This window comes from Agelaius phoeniceus, chromosome 3, assembly GCF_051311805.1.
Source record: "Agelaius phoeniceus isolate bAgePho1 chromosome 3, bAgePho1.hap1, whole genome shotgun sequence".
NCBI lineage: Eukaryota > Metazoa > Chordata > Aves > Passeriformes > Icteridae > Agelaius > Agelaius phoeniceus.
This window is the reverse complement of record NC_135267.1, coordinates 15,105,528-15,128,207: the sequence shown is the minus strand read 5'-3', so window position 1 is coordinate 15,128,207 and position 22,680 is coordinate 15,105,528. Positions and strand designations below refer to the sequence as shown.

Sequence of the window (22,680 nt, the reverse complement as noted above, 5' to 3'; positions counted from 1 at the left end):
CAATTTCCCTTCTCTCTCATCTGAAATGATAATTCCTCTGACCAGGAAAGTAATGACCCTGATACATTATTGCAAATGTCATTTGTGCAAAGTAATTAATCAGCTTAATGTGAGACTGGATTACATTTTAATTTTAATAGTGCTAAATTCTTGCTGTTTTTTAAATAAATTTTCCTGCTCTTTTACATTTCAGCAGGGCAGTATCTCGCTTAGTTAGGCTGTACCTTGCTGTAATCTCTCCACTGTGAAAATATGACAGACAATAACCATTATTCAGTGGTTCAGGCATCAGCCTCACACACATTTATTTTAGTTCCATAAGTCTGCATTAGGGATAATAGCTGAGACCTGGCAACTGGGACCTCGGAGCAGTTTTATCTTCCATTGGAAAGTGTGGAGACAATGTTTTCAAAGGCACAAAGCAGGAATTAAATGACGAGTTCTCATTTGTTGTCAGATGGAGATTGAGATACATACCTGCCACTTGCTCTTTTGAAAATGTGCCATTAACTGTGAAGCAATTATTAAACTATCTTCAGTTTGGTTTGCAGTTTTCACAAAAGGTCTTCATAGTTTATAACTCTGATTAACAGCTCCGTTTCTCAAAGAGCTTTGCATACTTCAAAGTACTCACATGCTTCCACTACAGTTCTTCCACCTTTTGAAATGGTTTTTTACTTGAAATCAATTACAAATGAGATGTTTATTCAAATCCTTTGCCCCTGGGTATCAGCTTATAGGTAACGGATTTCCAAACAGAATTAAAATCACATTTTAAAGTTCACACCATGAAATTGACTCTTTTTCACCCTTTCCATCTGTTATTTTATTACTAGGTTTGATTACAGCAATCAGCACAGTGGATTGTACCCACTGCACAAGTTTAGCATCAGCATTGCTTGTATCCTTCTCAATACTTCCTTTTTCAGAAAAATAACGTAAGAGAACCCATATTTTTGCCAATACCTCATCTCTTGGCCCCTGACTGACAATAAGAGCCTTTTTTCCATTCAACATAGTAAGTTTTCTGGGCATAATAAATGGTAATTTACATACAATATGTTACAATTTCACATATGGACACTATTGAACATAGGTGCACATCCCAGTGTCTTCCTTTGTTATACATTATGCTTGCACACACATTATACATATGTGCACATATCTATACAGTTACTTTTTCTCAAAGACATGATTTGGTTAGAAGTAAAATTACAATGGAGCCAACCTAGAATTAGCAGAGGTGACATTTTCTCTCTTTGCATTTGGACCAAGTTGTCCAGAGAAGGCATTTTCATCAGTGACCTCAATTTGCCCAAATCTCTTGTGCACTTCTGAAAATCCTCTCCTTCAGTGGGTTCATTGTCCATCTGCTCAGTGCTTCAGAGAACTGGGTTGTATCCATCAAACAGCATTCAAGCCCAGCTTCAGGCACTCTCTGTCAAAACACTGGTCTTGGGATCTGGCAACTGGAAGTTAGACAATGCTCATGGGAGTCCCTTGTAATCCAGGGGAAATCAAAGGTGAAATACATTGTCAATACCACACTTCAAATATCTGTTCTAACTTCATGCCTAGCCACTCTCCTCTGAATAAACAGAAAAATACAATTCATAATGCTGACTGAAGGAGAAGACTTGGCTTTATTTGCATCTATACTTTTAACTTGCTGTTTCAATTAACAATGAGCTTAAGTAATGCCTAAGATAGAGGAGGGATTTTTTTTTCACTTTAGTGGAAAAACATCCTCTTGATGGTTTTATAGGCTGACAAAAGCAGACATCAATTTCTATCAGTTATGTACACATGCAAATAAAATAACAGTAAGGTATCCTCTCCAAAAGATGCCTAGATATTAAAACTACTGGGAATGCTAGTACAAAGATGATAGGACCTAAAGGACATCTTTGCCATCACATAACTTCTGAGGGAACAGGAGATGTAATAAAAATAAATGGCAAAGTAAAGCACAAGCACAAGGGCTTCCTGGGTTTTGCATGCCAAGAGTCATTATTCATTGACAGCCCTCACTTTTGGGCTGTTTGTCTACACTTATCCCTGGTTTAATGTCATTGTAATGCAGGGGAGTTGTAACAGCATCATAAGGCAGGAGAGATACCTGCTTTCTTCCAGCTGGATTGGTTCAGAGCATTCATTTGAAGAACTCACTGGTAACTAATACAAAATTGGATTCCCACTGGGTGGCCTGCTCAGAAATCATAGGCATGCCCCACACATGTGCTATCTAAGCCTGCTGAGCCCCTTATGAGGTAGGCAAATCCTAGTGCTCCTCACTTCCTAGATGGAGGAGCTGAGGCACTGCGAGGTTAAATGGCACATGCTGTGGGTATTGCCCAAAGACTGGCAAAACAGGGGGCACAGGAACCTTCTCACTCCCTGGACTCTCTGGTGGCTTCATGGTGCAGCTGTGCTGCCTTTCCCCCACAAAGGTCTCTTTGCTGCAGCTGTCCTGCTGCCAGCTGGGACATTGCCTCCTGTTTTACACTCAAAACTGCTAATGCTGACGAATGCACTAATGCTTTAACCTAATGCTGAAGTTATCTCCAGGGTTTAACCTCTCAAAAGATGAGTGGTATATTTCTTTAATATTTTTGTGTCTTTCTTGTAGTGATCTCCACCTGTCAATGTGAGGAGTATCCCGGTTCCAGCTCCATGAGCAAGGAGTGGTAAATGCACTCTCCTAGTGGCTCAGGAGACAAGTGGCAGGCTAGGCAATCCTGCCCTCAGACACTGTCCTTCCTCTTCTTGCCAGCAACTTCAGGGCTGTGGTTTCTTACTTTTATGACCAGACAGAATTCCATTCATGTCAGTTATTAACATGGCTGATTAAAGGGGAGCATAGTAGTTAATTTTAGCTTCTCTCATCAATTTTGTTTTCACTAAATTAGTGTCATCATCAGTTTGACTTAGGCAGTAATATTTGAGGCACAAGGGAAAACCTGGGTATTGCTGGCAGCCAAGAGTTGACATTTCTCTGCTGCTTTCTACATCTCCTGAGATTTAAGATGTAAGAGTTCCTGCTATGTAAGCAGAAAATTTCATGTGCTGACAAATAATTATGGTTACATCAGTATTTTTGCTTTCTTTTTCTTTATTCTAATCTCAGTCCTGGATCTTCACACTTCAAGGTCTGCCCCCACTGCTCAGCTTTAGCTTGGTAAACAAGTGTTGTGATGTACATAATCTCCACAACAGCCAAAAAGTCATGGTGTTTTCTTAAAATAAGGAGCACACAAGCCTGAGCATCGCTGTCATGTTGCTATCATGTTTCTACATGTGGGTTTTGCTGTCAGTGTTGTTAGCAAAGGAAAAGGAGATATCATAGGATAGGAAAAGAACTGCCAAGCACATAAACATGTTATAATGCTGTGCAGCAGCTTCAAAGGACTTACATGGACCTTAGACCCACAGTGTTATCCTGGGCCATTTAATCTCTGACATGCCTCTGTTTCTGCAGAGAGGTTCTGGCAGACATGTATCCCTTTTGATCCCAAATGCCTGAACAGAAGGGTGTTGTGTTGACTGGGAGAGGCACATTGGGATGTACAGTTTGTCTGTGGGCTGCACTTTGTAATCTAGAAAAAAACCCCTGACTCAAACATCCCACCTGTGCTCTGTAACCAGCCCAGCTGATCCTGGCCAGCCAGCTGTCCTAATGGTACTGATGAAGGTCCTGTCCAGACAGAAAGCAGAATCTGTACCCTTAAAAGAGGTGTTCTTCACAAAACAATGGAGAAAAGTTATGTTTATATGCCAAAGAAAAAACAAAATAATTTTCTCAAAAGTAAAGGAAAGCACTCAGTCTCCTTACAGGAGAAGCACTGTCCAGACCTCCCCACAAAAGTTGCATTTATTTAATTCTTTAGAGGTCACATGAGCATTGTCTTTGGTTGTCCATTGCACAGCAGGCACCACCAGTGTGGCCAGCCCCAAACAAGCATCCAGCACCTTTTGGCTGTTTGGTGGACACGTATTTTCAAGTATGAGAAATGTCATGTGTCATAAAGCACACGGGAGCAGGGGGTGGGCTGGAAACCAACCAGCACAGAGAGTTCCTCCATGAGGCCTGCACATGGAATTGCCTCTGGGGGATGCGTCCTCCCATTTACACTTCAAAGAAGCAATGCAATAATCAGGTTTCTAGCTTTGTGTCCAGATTAGACAAAAAAAAAAAAAAAAAAAGTACCAACAAAAGAGTGTTTTGTAGACATCTTCTGATTCAGAAGTGCCAGCATGCTTAGCTAAAGACAGACCAATATATCAAATTAAAAAATATATAGGTGCCTGGAAATATTAACCTTGAATATTTATCAATTGCATGAGTGTTCTGGATGATGCGCAAGCCCACGTGGCCCTTCAGGCCTCTCTTCCTTGATGAATTAGATTCATTACTCATAGCTAGATGCACAACCATCTTTTCTGGTTTGTCCTCTTCTGGTGCCATCTGGTTTCTCGTGTACCCTGCCAGGCTGTTGGCATCAGATTCACTGTAGTTTCCATCCAGCATCATAGTTTTCGAGTGAGGTATTCCACATGAACATGAAAACTGGAGACAATAAACAAGAAATATAGCTGAATATTGGAAAAACATGTAAGCAACTGAAATTATGCCTTTCTATTAACAGACAGCTTGTAAACAGTTGAGTTCAAAATTTTGATTGAGATATTTTAAGTTTCTCTTTGAACAAAAAGGTCTTTTTTTTTGCTTGTTTTCAAAAGGAAGAAACAGGGTTTATCTCCACTGCTTGGACAAACAGCTTCAGAAAAGATTAGAAAAATGCTTTAGCAGATATATAGTCTAAGCAAAAGGTCTTAGTTAGTTGTTGTTCAGCCTAACTGTCTTGAGACTCCTTATTATTCATTCTTTGTGTTTATAAATATTCATGGATAAGATGCAGTTTAATCTGTGGAAATGGCTTATCCAGTACATGTTACAGGAAGAAAAGGGCCAAGTTCTGGTTTTACAGATACACATGCTTTTTTCATAAATCTGACTTTAAACCAAGCTGAGGGCCAGCTAAAAGCATAATGTCAAATCTCATCTCTGTTGGAGCTAATAGCAAAACTTGTATTGACTTCAGAAGCACCCACAAGTCTAAAAAATTCCAATGCATACAGATAGAATTTTGAATAGAAAATGCAGTCTTCAACAATTCAAAATCTTCAGTTTTCCTGTCCCAGCAATATGGATTATGTATTTGCATACAAAGAAAATGGACTCCAAAATGTCCTTTCTTTTAGGAGTTCCTTTCTCTGATTTCCCACAGACCAATTTCCTTACCCAATAATACTCCACCAACTTCAACGTGTGGGTTTTCCAAGAACTTGTTTTCAAGGATATGTTCAGCTAAAACAAATGTATATATCTGAATACATATATATGTAAAAATGTATATAAAATCAATATGTAATATTCAGGATGCCATTGGAAAACCCTGCAGTTGAGGCTTTTCCTTTAAATTATTTAAACAACAGATCACATTGCTTATTGAAAACCTTAAAATCAACTTAAGGATTGTTTTCTGTGTTCTTGGCATAACCAAAAGATTTGGTATCAGCAGGTCATGTTCAGAAAAACACGACAAGCTAGTAGCCTTCTTACTTTAATTTTTTTTATCACTCCATGAGTACAACTGAAGATCAATTGGGTTTTAAGACATATTTTATTCTAAGCAGGCACACTTTGAAAAACTCATGCCCCAAAACTAACAAAACCAAACCAAAATAGAACAAAACCAGAGTACAGCTCCCCAAAAAAGGGCTGCTGTGATTTAACCCCAGCTGACAAATAAGCATCATGCAGTCACTCACTCAACCCACCTTCTCCCCTGAACTTCAGAAGGTTGTGGAGAAGAATCAAATGTAAAACTTGTAGATTGAGATAAGAATAGTTTAATAACTGAAATGTGTTCTATGGTGTGGAATATCCATTTGGCTCATTTGGGTCACCTGTCCTGGTCATGTTCCCTCCCAACTTTTTTAGTTTACCTCCTCACTGGCAGACCATGAGACACAAAAAAGTCCTTGACTCAGGATAAACACAATTTAGCAACAACATCAGTGCGTTACAACATTATTCTCACACTGAATTCAAAACACAGCACTGTACCAGCTACTGAAAAGAAACTAACTCTATGCCAGCCCAAACCAGAATAACACCAAACAACACAAAAACCACAGGGGAGAATTACACATCAGGCTCTTTATCAGGAACTGACAGGTGCAGGAGATGGTGGCTGCGTGTGAGGGACAGCAGTTACAATAACAAGCCAATTGCTGCAGGATTCAACAGAGGAAGCAATTCTGCAGATTTACTGTCAGCCCCCAGGTCAAATTAGAGTTCCCATGGCTTCATGCACGTGTGATGACAGCCACCTCTATGGACAAGAGAGCCTGACATGCTAGAAACCCGCTCCACAGAACCTAAAATTGCACTCATCCTCACACGGGCGTACACGCAGAGGTGCACTGCGCAACTTCACACCCTGCAGGACTTTTAGCCTATATCCACAATAATAATCCAAAGACTGCCAAAGAGCCTCCTTGGACATGGGGGTGCAGCTGACAGCACTACTAAAGTGTCAGAAAGGTCTCTGGCCTCTCTCAGCCCAGCAAGCACCGAAAAGTTCCCAGGTATGGGCTGGGAATGAGCATGGGGCCACAGACCCTTTGCCACAGGCATTTCATGGCAGCTCCTGTGATCTTCAGGGAGAGAAGATTTAGTTTTAGATACTGCCTGTCTTTGTCCCTGGCAATTTTTTCTTAATGTAGACATGACATAGAGCTCTTCTGGGCAGCCTTACATGTTTATACCAGAGCTTTTGGGGTCTTTCACAGAGGAGCAGCTCTGTCTGACAAGATCTACATCTACTGTGAGAAACGTCTCTTTTGCTTCTTCAAGAGCTTCTTCCTCAGATAATGCTATTTATTATCTCTGTTCCCGTTTCCCCTACTGAAGAATAATAGTGTCACACATTGAAGACTGGCTACAATATTTTCCCTCGTGCAGTAAAAAGGCATTTGCTGAATACAGAATTCAATGCACAAGACTCAATAAAGGGCAGATTTATTATATAAATAACAAGCTACACCATCACTGGATGTGGCAAAACATTCCAGAAAACTTAGCAGAAAATTAGCAAACCCTCTAAAGTTCATTTCATCTCTCCAGTACAGTTAAAAATAAAGAAGAGCTTTCATCTTAAAAAAAATTACAGGTTTGTTCTAGGCAGGTCAAACTTAGCAAGGATATTTCTTATTACTTCCCATGACCTGCCAAGACACCACATTCTTTGGATATGGGATGCCTGGGCAGGGCTGGCTAAAATGCCACAGACCACTGCTCACACACAGCAAGTCAGACACACTGGAGTCACTGTGCTTGCACAGAGCATCTCTACCTGGGTTGCAGAGATCTGCTGGGCCCCAGGTGGGGGCTAGGAGGGGCATAGATAAATTAAGATACTCAGGACCTGTTCAAGCAGCTTTCCAGAATCATAATGCTGTTGAGAAGGCCTTGAGGAGAGGTAAAATCTCATCATAGAAGCCTGGTAAATTTATCCAGTTGATTTTTTAAATGTATCTAATTACATTTTTTTTATGATATGCCAACTGAGAAAGGTGCTGGGCTGTTATGGGACTTGTGCTGTTCTTCAAGAAAGTCATAGGGAGAAAAGGAAGGGAAAGAGAAGGACATGCAAAACCAAAAGGGTAGTTCATAGAGGGAAATAGCATGCTTAAATTGTATGAGAGATGATGTCTGCATTGGCATTTCCAACAAGCTTATACAAATTTCTCCAGGAGTCATAGACAGTAGGTTACCAGTATTACCAGGAGACTAATGTGGTGAGTTCCTACTGGGAAGAAAGAAACTGTAAAACATGGTGATGTCCTGGGTGTATGGGGACTGAAAAAAAATTGTTTGTAAGCCTTAGTGTTCAAAAGGCAATGGCACTTTGTTTGATCACAAAGAAGGGCCTAAAGGTCTGGAGAAGACTGGAAAGGACTCGGGCTGGAAAGGACTTGAGGGCATCCCGAGTCCTCTGTCCTGCGCATGGCAGGGCCAAGATGGTCAGGATGTATCAGGTCTTGAAACATTCCTGGGATGCAGGATAAGACCTTTTATAGCACATTAAGAAGTACAAGCATAAACTTGGCTGACTGTGCTTGGTGATGGGAAACACCTCCACTATTACATCCATGAAATCCAGTTCCCAGAGTAATGTTAGCTGTAGAGGAAGGAAAATAATTTGCACCAAATAAGACCTTTAGCTTACTAAACAAGAATTGTGGCTGCAGCAAAGTATCAGATTTTAGACTTTCCCCTCTTGCCATTCCCTCACATTTCCAGGTTGCACTCTTTCCCAGTTCAGATCACACTCTCTTCTCTGAAGATCCATATGATCAAATCCTGTTTTTCTGTGTTAGCAATTCAGCCTGAGGTGGACCAGTCTAAACAGACCCAATTACACACATGGTTGTCAATGTTTTCCCATTAACAGACAGTCAATATAAAGACCAGATCATCTGTAAGGGAAAAAAAAGGAATAAGTGGATGACAAAAGTGTTTCTCACCCTCTCCCTCAGTTTCCTCTCCTTCCGCTCTTGCACCGTTGTCAGGTAATTCACAGCCGCGTATTCCAGCACCGAGAGGAAGACAAACACAAAACTGACCCACAGGTAAATGTCCACTGCTTTGATGTAGGAAACACGAGGCATGGAGGCATTCACCCCAGTGATGATCGTGGACATGGTCAGCACGGTGGTTATCCCTGGAGAGAACCAAGAGAAAGAAATGTTATTGACTGATACAGTCCATGAGGGGTTTTGTCTCTGGGAAAACAGAAATTATGGCCTACATGATGGTGTGAAAGATGTTCAGTATGAGACAAATGTGTGTAAAGTATCTTTTCTGCTAATGCAGAGTTGTTCCCCTGCCTACATTTTTGTGCTCATGATGGGTCGAGTTTTGAGGAGCAATGGAGCAGTCAACATTTTGCATTTAACAAACAACATTTAACTCCCTCCTTAAACTCCAGGGTTTAAACACAATGCTGTTAAAAGGTATTTTTACACACCTAATCCTAAGATCAGGTCTGCTAAGATCAATGGGACAAGGACTCCTGTTTCCTAGCTGTACCATTCTGTGTTACATCTTCATTTTTAGGACCACACCACTTTCTGTCCTGAGCTACATATAAGTGAGGAAGACTACTAAATGATGGAGGACTCAAGACAAAGTGCAAGTTATACATTGTATTAATCATCAGGTAAAACCACCATTTGCTTGCACAATATCTTCAACCATCAAAATGAACAGTTCCCTTTCCTGCCAAAACGTTCACATTCAAAGCTTTTCACACAGCCGTGGCTTGTTGCAGTTGTTCTCACCCAAAGAGACTCTGGCAGGAACTGCTCGTCGGTCGATCCAGAAGGACACCCAGGACAACATGACCATGAGAGTGGCAGGGAAGTAGGTTTGGAGCAGGAAGAAGAAGATGTGTCGGCGTAATGTGAAGTTTATATAGAGTCGATTGTACCAACCTTTGAGAGAGGAGGAAAGACAGAATCAGCGAGACCAGCCTGGACAGCAGGTACAGAGAGACAAGATCTTTCTTTGGTTCTTTTATTTCTAAGACTAGTAAAACAAGAAACTGAGTTTTGAAACAGACTGTGGAGCCTTCACTTCAGTGACATAATCCCAAGAGCTCCCTCAAAAGCAGTTAATACAGTATTAGGTTTAGCAATAGTACAACATCAGAAAAGGCCAATACCTGTGCTGCTGTAGAAAGCCAGTCTTGATGTGGTGTGGAATTTTTGTATCAAAAACTGAGACAAAGAAATTTTTTCATCAGTTTTCAGAGATTCATTCCCATTTTTCCAATACAGCATCAGATCTTCATCAGTGTAAGCATCTAAGGGAAAGAAGAAATACAATGTGATGTGACTTTAGCTTAGAGGTTCAACAAAAGTTAATACATCCAGTCTTTGGCATGAAATAATGCCACAGGTAAGTTTGCCAACAACTAAGGAGTTCAAAAGATCTTGTCATATAATATACTGCGACAACAACAAAAATCTGGATTCAAGGTTCAAGAAAACAAATCCTCTTTCTACTTCACATTGAAATGACAGAATGGTACTCTTCTGAACACCACAGACTAAAAATAGATAATAGCTCAGGAAAAAATCATGGGAAAAAACCTTAATTTAGAGGAAGGAGGAAGCATGGACATTTCAAACTATCTTAGAATGATAAAAGCAAAAGGGACAGGTGAGAAGCAAAAGCCCAGAATTATGTTAAAACTATAAATGAAAAACAGAGAATTTGTTCACTAAGTAACAGGAATGGGAAATGAGAAGAGTGTTATCAAGATCCTGAGGGACAGGAACACACGGCTTGGGGACAAGAGGCTGGGGGAATTGGTTCAGCTGGGAGAAGAGCAGTCTGTGGTGGGAGAAGAGCAGACTGTGGTGGGAGAAGAGCAGACTGTGGTGGGAGAAGAGCAGACTGTGGTGGGAGAAGAGCAGTCTGTGGTGGGAGAAGAGCAGACTGTGGTGGGAGAAGAGCAGTCTGTGGTGGGAGAAGAGCAGACTGTGGTGGGAGAAGAGCAGTCTGTGGTGGGAGAAGAGCAGTCTGTGGTGGGAGAAGAGCAGTCTGTGGTGGGGTCCAGATGCTGCACTGCTGACCCTCATGGAGAAGGTGGCAGTAGCCTTTTCCCAGATGCTTTGACAAAATGGAGAACAATAGGAGAAGAGGCAAAGGCTGCAAGTCTCAGCAAAGGATTGTTCCCAAGCAGGTAAAAGGAAACATTTTCAGGATCAGGACTGTCAAATATTTGAGCATGTTGCAGAGAAAAGTTGTGGAGGCTGAATTAACTTGCTCAAAACCCAGCTGGACACAGCTCCAAGCAACCCATCATGAAGAACTCCCTGCTCTCAGCAGGGTATTGGAGCAGCTGACCTCAGGGTCAGTGGAAATTATCTTCTGATTCTGACTTTTGCAGAGGAACATTCGGTTAAATAGCTGGGAGGACCTCAAAACAACCAGATATTAGTCTTGCCATACCCTGGAGAAAGTCTACAAAAAATCCTACTGTTCACATTGCTTTCCCCACCAAAGAAGCTGAGCCCAGATCACAGTGTTTGCAGGATCAGGATTATGTTATAGGATGTTTTCCTTGCAAATTCTGGTCTTGCACAAGGACTAGATCACAATACTGCTGAGTCAACAGGACTTCTAGTAACTCTGATGAACTATTATTTCAGGCTCTAAAATAGACAGTATTCTGAAACATGTCCAGTGAAATGTTTGTGCAGCCAGCCATGGAGAACATCTAGCTAGAAACACGGATACAACTTACAGCTTTCCAGCTCCAGAGAACATGTCTGAGAGTCCAGGGGGAAGTGGCTGAAGTCCATGTTGCACATTGCTGTCACTGTGACCCTAGAAATCAAAAATGAGAAAAGCTGGTTTCTATGAGGAGCAATCAAGAGAGAATGTTATCACAGATAATTATTCTGCAGCTTTTAAGCCAGAAATATTGCATGATGTTTGCAAAAAATCCACAGGAAAATGCCTACCAATTCTCCATGTTCAAGCTAGATGGATTATACACAGAAATTCCAAAAATGTAATTTCAGTATCAAGGAACTAAAGCACAATCTTGGATGTTACTGCTATACTAATGTCAGTGTAGATATTTCCACTGTGTTTTATCTCCAACTATTTGCCTACAAGACTACAATGTAAAGTAACTTCACCATTTACATTTGAATATTCCCTTATGTGCAGTTTAATTAAGGTTTCCACATTTTCCTCTCAGTTCAGTTCCCTCCATAGTCACCCCCAGAATGACCCAAGCCTGAGGAATATGACCATCCTTATTGCAAGCCACAAAATTCCTTCAGTACATATATTATTAAGGCAAAAGCAGTTTCTTACAGCTCTCAATAAACCTTTTTAATCTGAGGGGTGTTTTTCTGGGGCGGGAGTTGCAAAATGGGTGCAGCTGGTTTTCAGCAAGTGAGATTTTCTTCTGTTAAGTTTTTGTCTTAGCTAAAAAGCTGCAGCAATCACAGCTCCAGTTTTTAAAATAGTCCAGTTTTGCACAACATTACATAAGAAATTTTCCAGTGGGTCAGTGAACTTTCCCTGCAGACGGATTTGCAGTGCAGCTCCTGATTTAGGAGGGGCAAATCAGCTGTGACTCATCGTTTCAGAGGCCAACTTACATTGGTTGTGACCATTTTCTAGATGCATTCCAGATGTTGATAAAGGACTTTTCCTCTGTTCCAGGAATTGTGATCCAAATCCTACCCTGACCTACACACTCATCGCCCCTGAAAGGCACATGCTGTTCATTTTGACTTTAAACTACAGCAAAATTTTGCCATTTGAGCAAAATTTAAAGAGTGTTTTTGGGGATGTGCTCCAGAAGGTATCCTGCAACGATGGCCTCCCCTAACTGTGTGCAGCATTTAAGCATTGTATAACTCAGTCTCATTAAAGTGTGTTATTTTCTTTCTCTGGCATCATCTGAGCTGTGGCACAACCTGTGGTCAATAACAGTTTGTTAGTCAGGGCAGAACAGAAACTTGGCTCCTCAGTATGATATTCCTCAATTAGAGTGCAGTGTCCAGGTGGCTGTGACGGCCCAAGGCCCAAAACAGGAATGAAATGTTCCCCAGTCCACTGCCAATCCCATGCAGACATCTCAAAATACCTGAGGGCATTCCCAGCACCGCTGGACATCCATGCTTTTTCAGCTGGATACTGTTCTCAGTGTTCCAAGCACCAGCGGGCCCAAATGCCATGAAGATTTTCTTTCTCCTTGGATTTTATGTATCAAATTATCAATTTAACAATTGTGCAATCAGCTGTAGTTAACTCACAGACTTCTCTCTTTTGGGTAACATTAAAAAGTCACATCACCTCCTCAACAGACCACAGAAGCAAACTTAATAGAAAACCTTTCCAAGTTTTTGAAAATCATTTTACCATGGCTGAAATGAATAAGTTCCAGAAAGATCCTAGAACAGAAATCCTTGGCTACAAAATATTCAAAGGTCACTGAACACTCAGAGCATATTTTCTGTCCTGGGGAAATATCCATTTTTTTTGGGCTCTTGAGCTTTTCTCCTCTGGCAGTGTATTTTTCTCTGCTTCTCTTTTTCCATTCTTCTGAAGGAAATTAAATCTGCTGGGATGCTGATATAGCAGCCATAAAGGTGGGCTGGTTAGAAGGGGAAACTACTTAGCAAAAAATGTCTGATGAAAAATATGGACAGAGAAAGGGAACAAGGCAAATCCCTGAGAAGCTCAGCTGGCCTCTTTGACATGCAGATAGGGTACCTAGAAACTGGAGACATTCTGAAACACCATCAATAACTGCCAAAAAAAGAAGTCTTTAACAGGCACTTTATTGTAAGAAAAGGTAGGAAATTATCTTGAAAATAAAAAAGGGTCTGGGAGAACAGAAAACATCATTATGTATTGGCTGTTAGAGGTGAAAATAAAAATTACCAGCATCTATTGCCTGTTCAAGTTGGTGGCTCTTATCTCTCTGGATGTAAGGAGGCCATACATTTATCCAAAATGAAGACTTCCTCTGAGACCTTTCCATGCTCCACACACTTTTCTGCTCCTTAGAAGGTTGAATTCAGTGCATGAACTTTCTGCCAGCTCTTGGACACCCACCAAGGACTCCTGGCTGACTCCATGCCCTGTGACTCAGAGCATCTCTGAAATGGGACACTGCTGTCTCACTGGTCCCCTCTGAGCCTGCTTTGGAGGCTGTTTCAGTTTGTCCTTCCTTCCATCCCTTGGATGATTTGGATCACTTGAGATACCTGGACTAGTTTAAAAACTAGAGCTGTGATTGCCACAGCTTTTTAGCCAAGACAAAAACTTAACAGAAGCAAATCTCACTTGCTGTACACCTGCACAAGCAACTGTCCTAAGTGTACCTGAGGGTATATTGTAGATGAAATGTAAATTCATGTAATGTAAAGTAACTTGTAACAGGAAATACCCTGGTTAGTTATTGTCTGTTGCCACATGACTGACAGATGCTAAATTATTGATTGCTGACAGCAATTTGCAATAGAGTGATATGGATATACAGTCACTTTATTAACCATGGGTGTAGTTGCCAGTGGTGATTTTGTGGTAGTTTGCTTGCTAGTGCTGATTTTTGTGGTATTTTTGATAATCTGTATAAAGGTAGAGAAGTTTAGAGGATTAAGCCTCCATGTTCTTGTGTGTTACAGAATCCTGCACACCCACAGTCAGGATCCATGTACACCCACAGGATGGATAACCCTCCAGGTCATGACAGGCATCCCTCAGGATTCCTCCAGCCAACAAATCTACTAGAAAACCAGGATGTCTTTAATATTGCCATTTCAGCTTCAATAAACTTAAACATTTACATCAACAGGAAAGCACCACAACTGAACTGAAAAAAAAAAATCTATACAAACAAGAAGGAAAATAGGATAATTATAGAGGTCACCATCTGGTATATCAGCAGCTTCCAGTTTAATCACACACTGACCCTGGGATGAACATTCCTGCTTGACTAAGCCCTCCACTGACTGCAAAGAGTTGGGGGCATGTTTCCCCCGGGAGGAGATTATCCTGTTACTGCCCACAGCATGGTTTCTCAGTTTCCTGCAAAGCACTTTGTACTGGACATTCTGGAAACAGGGCTCTGCATCAGCAGCAGGAGTAGCAGGATTGGCAGCAGCAGTCCTGGTGATCACCAAAGCCAAGCCTAGAGCAAAACTGGCAGCAAAGCCCCAGGGGCTGCCCGGGGGAAGCAGGGCTGCTCTGTACCTCATGCTGTAGAGGACGTGCCCATCGGGGAACACTCGCAGCATGATGTTGTCCGTGGTGGTATCATGGATGAAGGACCTCTTGGAATGCACAAAGAAGACATCAGGGACCCAGATCTTCTTCACCAGCCTGCCATCAAAGGTCATGCTCTTGTTGTTGGTGCTGGGAAATGAGAGACGCTCATCCTTCCAGTAGTGCCTTAAGTACAAGGTCATAGTGAAATCCTTTAAAAAAGGGAAGAGAACCAATAAAGGAAGAAAGGTCTGTCAGTGCTGCACTGTAAACTAGGACACACCAGAAAGAAAACTCACTCCCACCAGACAGATGAGATCTCTCCACTCTCAACTCCTGATTCTTTCCTAGGTCAATGCTCTCTGTCAGTAGATTTTCCCAACAAAATAATTTCAGCCAAAACAATGCATAGCCAACTAATGAATTTATTACAGTACCCAGTAATGTTCAGTCCCAACCAGGATATAAATATGCCCAAGAGAAGCAATGCCCTGCAGAAATGATTCTTCAGTTCTGGAAAAATTATCTTATTATGGTAGCAATAGGATGATCAAGAGGAAAAACTGAAAGTTAGCTTAATGGTCATGCTAAACACTAAGCAATTTATCCCCAAAAGGACTAAATTGTTGCAAATAGCAACCAAGTGAGGGAACTGTGTTTCCTACAATATAAGTGTGTAAATACAGTTCCCTTTTAGGCATGTTGATGGGGCAGGAGCTTCAGTGACATAAAGGAAAACATCTATTTGTTGATCCCAGCCTGGCAGTTGCTGCTTTTAGAGCTGAATCTACTCTCATGCTGAAAGATCAAATACACTTATTTCCTTTATATTCCCAATTAAGCAAGTGGTTATGGGAGCTGCAGCTGCTAAGTCTGAGCAGGCAGCAGCACAGGCCAGGGTTTCTCCCTAACCCACTTTCTCAAACCACAGCCAATCAGTTTGGTGACAGTGACAATCAGTTACCCTGACTCTCTGCTTCAAAGGGCTGTCTCACAATGGCCATGCACTGCCAGTGGGTTTTTCATTAATTTGTCAGAGAAGGCTCTGGTGCCAGTCAGTTCTCCCCTTGATGCCTGGCACAGCACAGAGCTGGCCAGACCTCTCTGACCATGGCAGAGACTGGCCAGGGGGACACTTCTGCTCACCCACCTGCAGGTCCCCACCTTACCAGACTGATCCCAGCCTCCCTCAGTGCTCATCCCAGGGATGCTGCCAGCTCCTGCTCCCTGCTGGACACTGGCCACCTTCCCCTTACATCTACAGTCCCAAAGAAACACTTGCAGCAACTACTGCCAATGCAGAGCTTAGGTTACAACCCAGCTAGATGAGTCAGCCTCAGGGGCTGGACATCAAACTCATCAGTTTGACTAGAGCTGGGAAAAAGGGAACCAAGGAAGAGGCACAATTGCTGCTTTCTTAGGGGTGAGCAGGTTATATTAAAACTCAAAAAAGGAGTAAACCCTGTCAATTTAGGGTTACCAGTTGCCTGGCCATGACATGAGACAGAGGGACATGAGGCTGCAGGAGAGGAGCACCATTCTCATGGTTTAACTCCAGCCAGCTGCTCAGTACAACACAGACACTGCTCACTCCTCTCTCCACCACCTCCAGCCAATCTGATGGGGAGTAGACTTACAAGAAGTTGGGTTGAGATAAAGACAGTTTAACAATTTAAATAAATAGTAATAAGAAGAGTAATGAAAAGGAAGATGAAAAGAGATAGAGGGGCAAAACTCCAGAAAAACAAGTGATGCACAATACAGTTGCTGACAGATGCCCAGCACATCCTCCAGCAGTGATCAGCCCCTTCCAGCCAACTCCCCCCAGTTTACACACCGGGCATGATGTTCTGGAATATCTGGAATATCCCTTTGGCCACCTCAGGTCAGCTGTCCTGGCCATGCTCCCTCCTGGCTTCCTGTGCCCCTCCTCACTGGCAGAGCACAGGACACTGAAAAGTCCTTGACTCAGGGTAAGCACTGCTGAGCCACAAATAAAACACTGTGTTATCAGTATCATTCTCATACTAAATCCAAAACCAGCACTGTACCAGCTGCTAAGAAGAAAATTAGCTCTATCCCAGCCAAAAGCAGGACAGCCAGGCAGCCTGAGGCTGTGGCTGCAAAATGCCTCTGGGCAGCTCCATCATCAGAGTGGGGACCATCAGCCAGGCACCCTCAGCACTGCTTACACTCTAGAGGAGGGCAGAGACTGTCTGAAGGCACAGAACAGGAGGGAACTCACTTTCCTGCTTTCCAGGCCACTTCTCTCCTGTCCTACCCAAGTGGAGCTTCACATCTCTCACCTTCAGCCCCTTTCTCTCTCCAAACAGCCAGCACAGTGGCCTCTGCAATGGCCAGCTCTCCTCTCCCTCCAATGGCCAACCTGGTGTACCAAATGCTGCCAACACAAAGTGGCAGCTGACAACAGCTTCTAAGTATAAAATCCAACTTAAAGAGGCTTTTTCATGGCATGATTCAAAAGAGGCAGTGTGCTGACTGCTTGTTCCTTTCTGACCAGCACACACACTATTTACAAGCAAGAAAAGAGGTTTATTTCAGCACCCACAAATAGGAAAGTCTCTCTGGAAAACAAGGTTTTACAACAAACTGGGAGAATGATAGTACCTGCCAGAGGCACAGCCAATGAGTCTACACAAGTACCTCGATTTTGGCAGCCTATTTCATGTTTGTTCCAAGCTCCAGGCAGCCTCAAGAGCATGTCCTGCCACTGCACACAGCAGCAGCCCATCCACATCAACTAGCCAGGCACTGGTTTTAAACCCACATGCCTTGAACAGCCCCTGGCTGCTCTCACTGTCATGCACAGTCTTGCAGACACAGTGGGTTGGGGCTGGTGATGCTTCAGTCTGGTCTTTCTTTGGGGCACCAGGAGCCTGCTCCAGCAGTGGTAGGTAAGGCCTGCCCAGCCCAGGGTAGCTGATTTTCAGAGCAGTTTGAAACAAGCCCTGCCTGCAGTGAGGAGACAAGGAGGGCTCCCTGCTGCAGGCACAGCCAGCCCTGGCCATGCAGGGAGCTTGCTGCCCACTCTCCTCCCTGCAAACACCCATGCTGGGACAGTCTGTTGGAACATAATTCAGATTGATCTGGGAGAACATTCTTCCACCCCAAGATATGTCAGCAGCTGCTATGGAAAGTGCTTGTCATGAGCTGGGAAAATAGGAACTATCCACAGCCAAGGGAGAGAACTGACCTCCAAGGCTTCTGACAGGCAAGATTTTCATTGAATCCTGACAGAAAGCACTGTGAGTTATTTACTTGCCCTAATTAGGCCTCTTTGCTGCTCTGACATTATCTTGATATATTGGAGCCCCAGTTCTCCTCCTGACAGCCATTCCCTGTGCTCCCCTCCCACACACCTCACTGCATGCATACCCACAACCCTCTCTTTCAATATCCAGGCAGGCAAGCTGCCTGGTTTTAATCACAGAACATAGAATATTTTGGGTTGGAAAGGACCTTTAAAGGTCATCTAAACCAACCCCTCCAAAATGGCATGAAGATGTAATTTCACCATATTAAAAAAAAAATCAACCTAAAGCTCTTCCTTTGTCTTTATGTTTTGTCTAGACCACAAAAGGTGCACAAGAACAGGGAGGAAAAGGCAGAAAAAGGAGCCCAGAAGCTTCTTCTTTTCCTCTGTGTTCCCCTTTCCACTTCTCTTTTAAGTGTTTTTATTCCATTTCCTACAATTAAAAATAAAAAATCCCCATGAAACAACCCCAAACCACACAGTAAAGCGAGTGTGACTCTCATGTGAATTCAATGGTTCCCTAAGGAAGAAAACTTCTGCAGCAAACACAGCTTATGTGAATTTTACCATGTAGCTTCAAACCTTCATCTGCAGCTGCTGATATTTTAGTTGTGATAGATCTTTCACAGCACTGATTACTCTCCCATTCAAGGTCCCTTTTCTCTTCACACTTTTAATCTTTTTCCTCTAGAGGTAGAGAGGTAAGACTTTGATCATCTGGTTTTATCAAGTGTTTGGTTCTGATTATCAGCCTCTTTGAATTTTGGAGATGCTGCTATTACTTTCATCTGACCAATGATTGCAAGCCCATAGGTTTCAAGTCAGGAGGTCTTTTTATGCCTAGAATTAACTGAGGCTTAGAAGAGCATTACATACCATGTCAACCTCAGAAATACTGTCCAAGCTTTCAACTTGCACATCCACCCCAACAGGAATCGCAGGGCCTGAAACAGAATGAGATTTAGATATGTAAATAAATGTTCTTTCACATCATCTGCATTTAATTAGCACTTCTAAGGTGACATGCAAACATTTCTGAGCTTATGTTGTACATTTCTGTCAATGGTTCTTCAGGAAGGGGCTGGAGAATGAGTTAGTGAATAACCATGTAAGGGCCCTTTTGAAACATTGACTTTTCTTCCCCTTGGCAAATGCTGCAATGTTGACACTTTGCCAGTTAGTCCAGAGCTTGGATGAAACATTTGCCTATGTTTTTAAAAACTGAGCCATCCCATCTTAAATTAGGTCTTTATGAGCAAATTTAGCCCCAAGGACAGGGGACTGAGATGAAGACATGGCAAGCAACAAGTTTTTCCTTGGAGGTTTCTCATTTTTTATCAACAAGGCAAGCCACATTAATCTCTCAAGAGCTCATCACCGTCTTGATTCATATTACTCACTGATGATATTGCTAGTTTTCCACAATAGTTTTAAAATTAGCAATCAGAGAGCTCACAAAGAGCAAATAAGCATAAAACATCCAATAATAAATTCACACTCCTCTATTACTAGAAACCCTGTGTCAAAACTTCACTGCAGACTGCTGCTCGCTAATGACCAGGACCTGCTCAAGATCCCCATAGTGTGCTTTCATGCAGCTTTTCCCAAATTCTGGTGGCAAGGGCCTACTGAGACAAGCACACCAAGCATGGCTCAGCAGGAGCAGCTGAGGTGGGTCCAGGTGGGTCCAGCATTGCCTGGTGCCCCCAGGGTGGGGCAGTGGGACTCACACCAGTGACCCTGTCCAGGGTGTGCCTGGCACTGCCAGTGACACAGACCATGCAAAGGAAGCAGAAGCTCTGCAGCCATGTCTGAGACTTGTCCAGCAGAAATTAATTTTCCAAGGACCACAGTGGCGCCCATGAAGATTTGCAAAGGCTTTTATCTCCAAGATTTTGAACCTGATTAGCAGTCAGATAATATGTAAGGTGCACCACAATCCCTTTGTGGACTCAGACCCATATTTGCAGTGCCACAAACAGCAGGGCCTGCTGCATGCATACATTTAGCTGGAGTAGCATCTTTCTCAAGACCTCACCAAAGCTCTGAATACACTACAAGTCCAACCAGGGAGCAGAAATGTTGCTGAGAGAGCAGCACATTTTGCAAGCTGCTATCCATCATGCTCCTGTATCTGCAGCAGCATGTACACACTCCCACACAGCTTCAGGGCTTTTGAACACAGCCTTATGTTTGCCTCTGCTGGAGGAGAAAGAGGCACAGGTCAGGCTCAGGAGGGAAAGGCTGGTCCCCATGCCCTTGAGACAAGCTGTGACCAGCCCCAGTGCAGGTTTGCCAGGGCTTTGGTGGGCCAGCCCCACCTGAGTACAGCAGAGCACACTGATGGTGGCACTGTCCCCTTCCACATGCACAGCTCCAGTGTGTTTTGCCCACAGTGCCTGTCAGCAGCAGGGCTGGGGTCAGGCACCTTGAACAAGCCCTGTGGAGCAGGACCAGGCTCCCCAGAACCACCAATTCCAGTTTAAGCACTAACCCAGCACTTTGAGGTGACTCCCCGATGCTGACAAACACCTACATATCACATGCAGACACACAGCTGTGCACTGCATACCTTAAAATTGCTAGCAATCATTTGCAACTGAGAGAAAAAAAAAATTCAGTGACATTTCTCTTGCTCAGTAAAAGATGATTTGGTTTGTTCAGTACCTAACAAGGTAGCAAAAAGCACTTTATCTGTGGTGACAAGAGACACTTTGATGTGCAGTACAATCAACAGAGAAACAGCACCAGCTGAGGGCTGTGTGCCCAACACATGCTGGGCAGCCCCCCATGACTTCCAGACTGCAAGAGAGACTCCCTGTGTGTGAATCCTTAATTCAGCCTTGGTTCAGGAAATCAACACCCACACAAAGTCTATTTACTGTGATTTCTATGCTTCTCTGAGCACTAATCACAGATTTAGAAAACCCCCAAAAAACCAGCAACAAACAACTAAAACCCAAACCCATAAACATAAGAACACTGCCAAGCTGATATCTGTCCTGCTCTCCTATTCCTTCCCCATCTGCCCTTGAAAATAAAATACCATGTTCTTTGCTTTGTTCATGTTCCTGCATCAAACACTCAATAATCAGCAGTTATCTCATTGCAAGGACAAAGCCTAAGGCTCAGTCTGGAACTGACACAAAGCTTTATTAAATCCAAAATAACGGGTGTTCCACATTAAGCTGGGTGGTCTGGAAAGTTCTTGAGAGAAGAGGTCCAAGGCTGGATTAGGTGTCTTTTCTCCAGTTATTCACAAATTTGGGGGATGATAAAACAGTGATTGTAATAGAAAGAGGGAGAAATTATTTGAATACTGGACTCAAATGTTTAGTGCTTAATACAGAAATGTAAAGATGAGTCTGTAAAACCAATTTATTTCAGCAGAAATAGTTACTCTGCCTTTTTTGGGGCAAACTCCTACTACAATCAGCAGGAGTAATCACTGCTTTTTCCTTCTCCCTGCTCTCTCATTGCCTCAGCCCCAGGTGCTCCTCACTCAGCACCTGGGGCTGAGGCAATGAGAGAGCACACAAATGTGAATGAGGGTATGATGAGACACAAAGACACTTTGGAGGAGGTTTAGACAAGAAGCTGGACTGAGCAGGGAAGGGTGAGTGAAGGGCCAGTGCAAATGTTGCTGCTTGTGAGGTAGCAACAGGAATCAAAGGATCACCATGTCCTGCTCTTGGCAATGAGCATAAGTGATAAAGATAATTGCATATTCACTCTGCCCATCACTCTACAAAATGTCAAGTAAGATGCACTTTTGTAGAGGTGCTTGATGCAAGCAACATTGAAAGTGCATGCAGCTTCTGAAGCACAGCAGAAGCCCCATCTAGAAATGACCTCTTTAAACCACAGAAACAAACCCTGGGTTTCCCTAAAGGGCATGTTGGCTACAGCACATACCATTGAATTAAATGGCTGTTGATCACCCAGAGAGAAATGTCAGGAGATCTTTGATCTCTCTAGCCCATGGAGTCAATTAGGAGCTGCTAGCTTTTTAATCCTGTCCCTCTGGCAACTGAACAGTTGAACCACAGAGGCTCAGAGTGTTTTACCAAACTCCTCATCAAATGCCACTAGGGATGAGCAGAAAGAAAAAAACCCTCTGTATTGAGAGGGAGCAGAGTATGAGGAGGGTGTGAATGTGAGGGAACAAGAACAGCTCAGATGGGATATGACAAACTGAACTGGTAGACAGAACAATTAACTTTGGTTACAGCATTAGATGCAAAAAAGCCCTCACCAACCAGGCTTTTTTTGTCATAAACAATATTTTATCTATATTCACCTTTTCTTCAGAAAGAGAAAATATAGGATCATCAATATAGAAAATCTAGGACCATCCTAGAGAATTGTAAGCAACAAAAGACTTGAACACATTAACACTGGAGAGATCTCAAAGCTCAGGCTCCTCTCCAGGATGTTCACTGCTGCACAGGAAGCTAAATGGATCCATGTGAAAGCTGGAGATATGGCTGATAAAAGGAAGCAGTGCTGCTTTGCTCAAAGCCTGCAATCCAGC

General features: G+C 42.8%; 1 protein-coding gene across 1 annotated transcript in view; it reads right to left on the bottom strand.

Annotated features, from left to right (window-relative positions):
- Positions 1–4,183: 4,183 nt before the first annotated feature.
- LOC129118501 (gamma-aminobutyric acid receptor subunit rho-2) overlaps positions 4,184–22,680 on the bottom strand; it is a 31,416-nt gene continuing 12,919 nt past the window's right edge. Inside the window, exons 3-9 of the mRNA XM_054629890.2 lie at positions 19,023–19,090; positions 14,861–15,084; positions 11,385–11,467; positions 9,795–9,935; positions 9,412–9,564; positions 8,596–8,792; positions 4,184–4,567 (exon numbers count right to left, since the gene is read on the bottom strand). Coding sequence (XP_054485865.2) covers positions 4,259–4,567; positions 8,596–8,792; positions 9,412–9,564; positions 9,795–9,935; positions 11,385–11,467; positions 14,861–15,084; positions 19,023–19,090 — 1,175 coding nt within the window. The 3' untranslated portion in view covers positions 4,184–4,258. The remainder of the gene's footprint in view (positions 4,568–8,595; positions 8,793–9,411; positions 9,565–9,794; positions 9,936–11,384; positions 11,468–14,860; positions 15,085–19,022; positions 19,091–22,680) is intronic.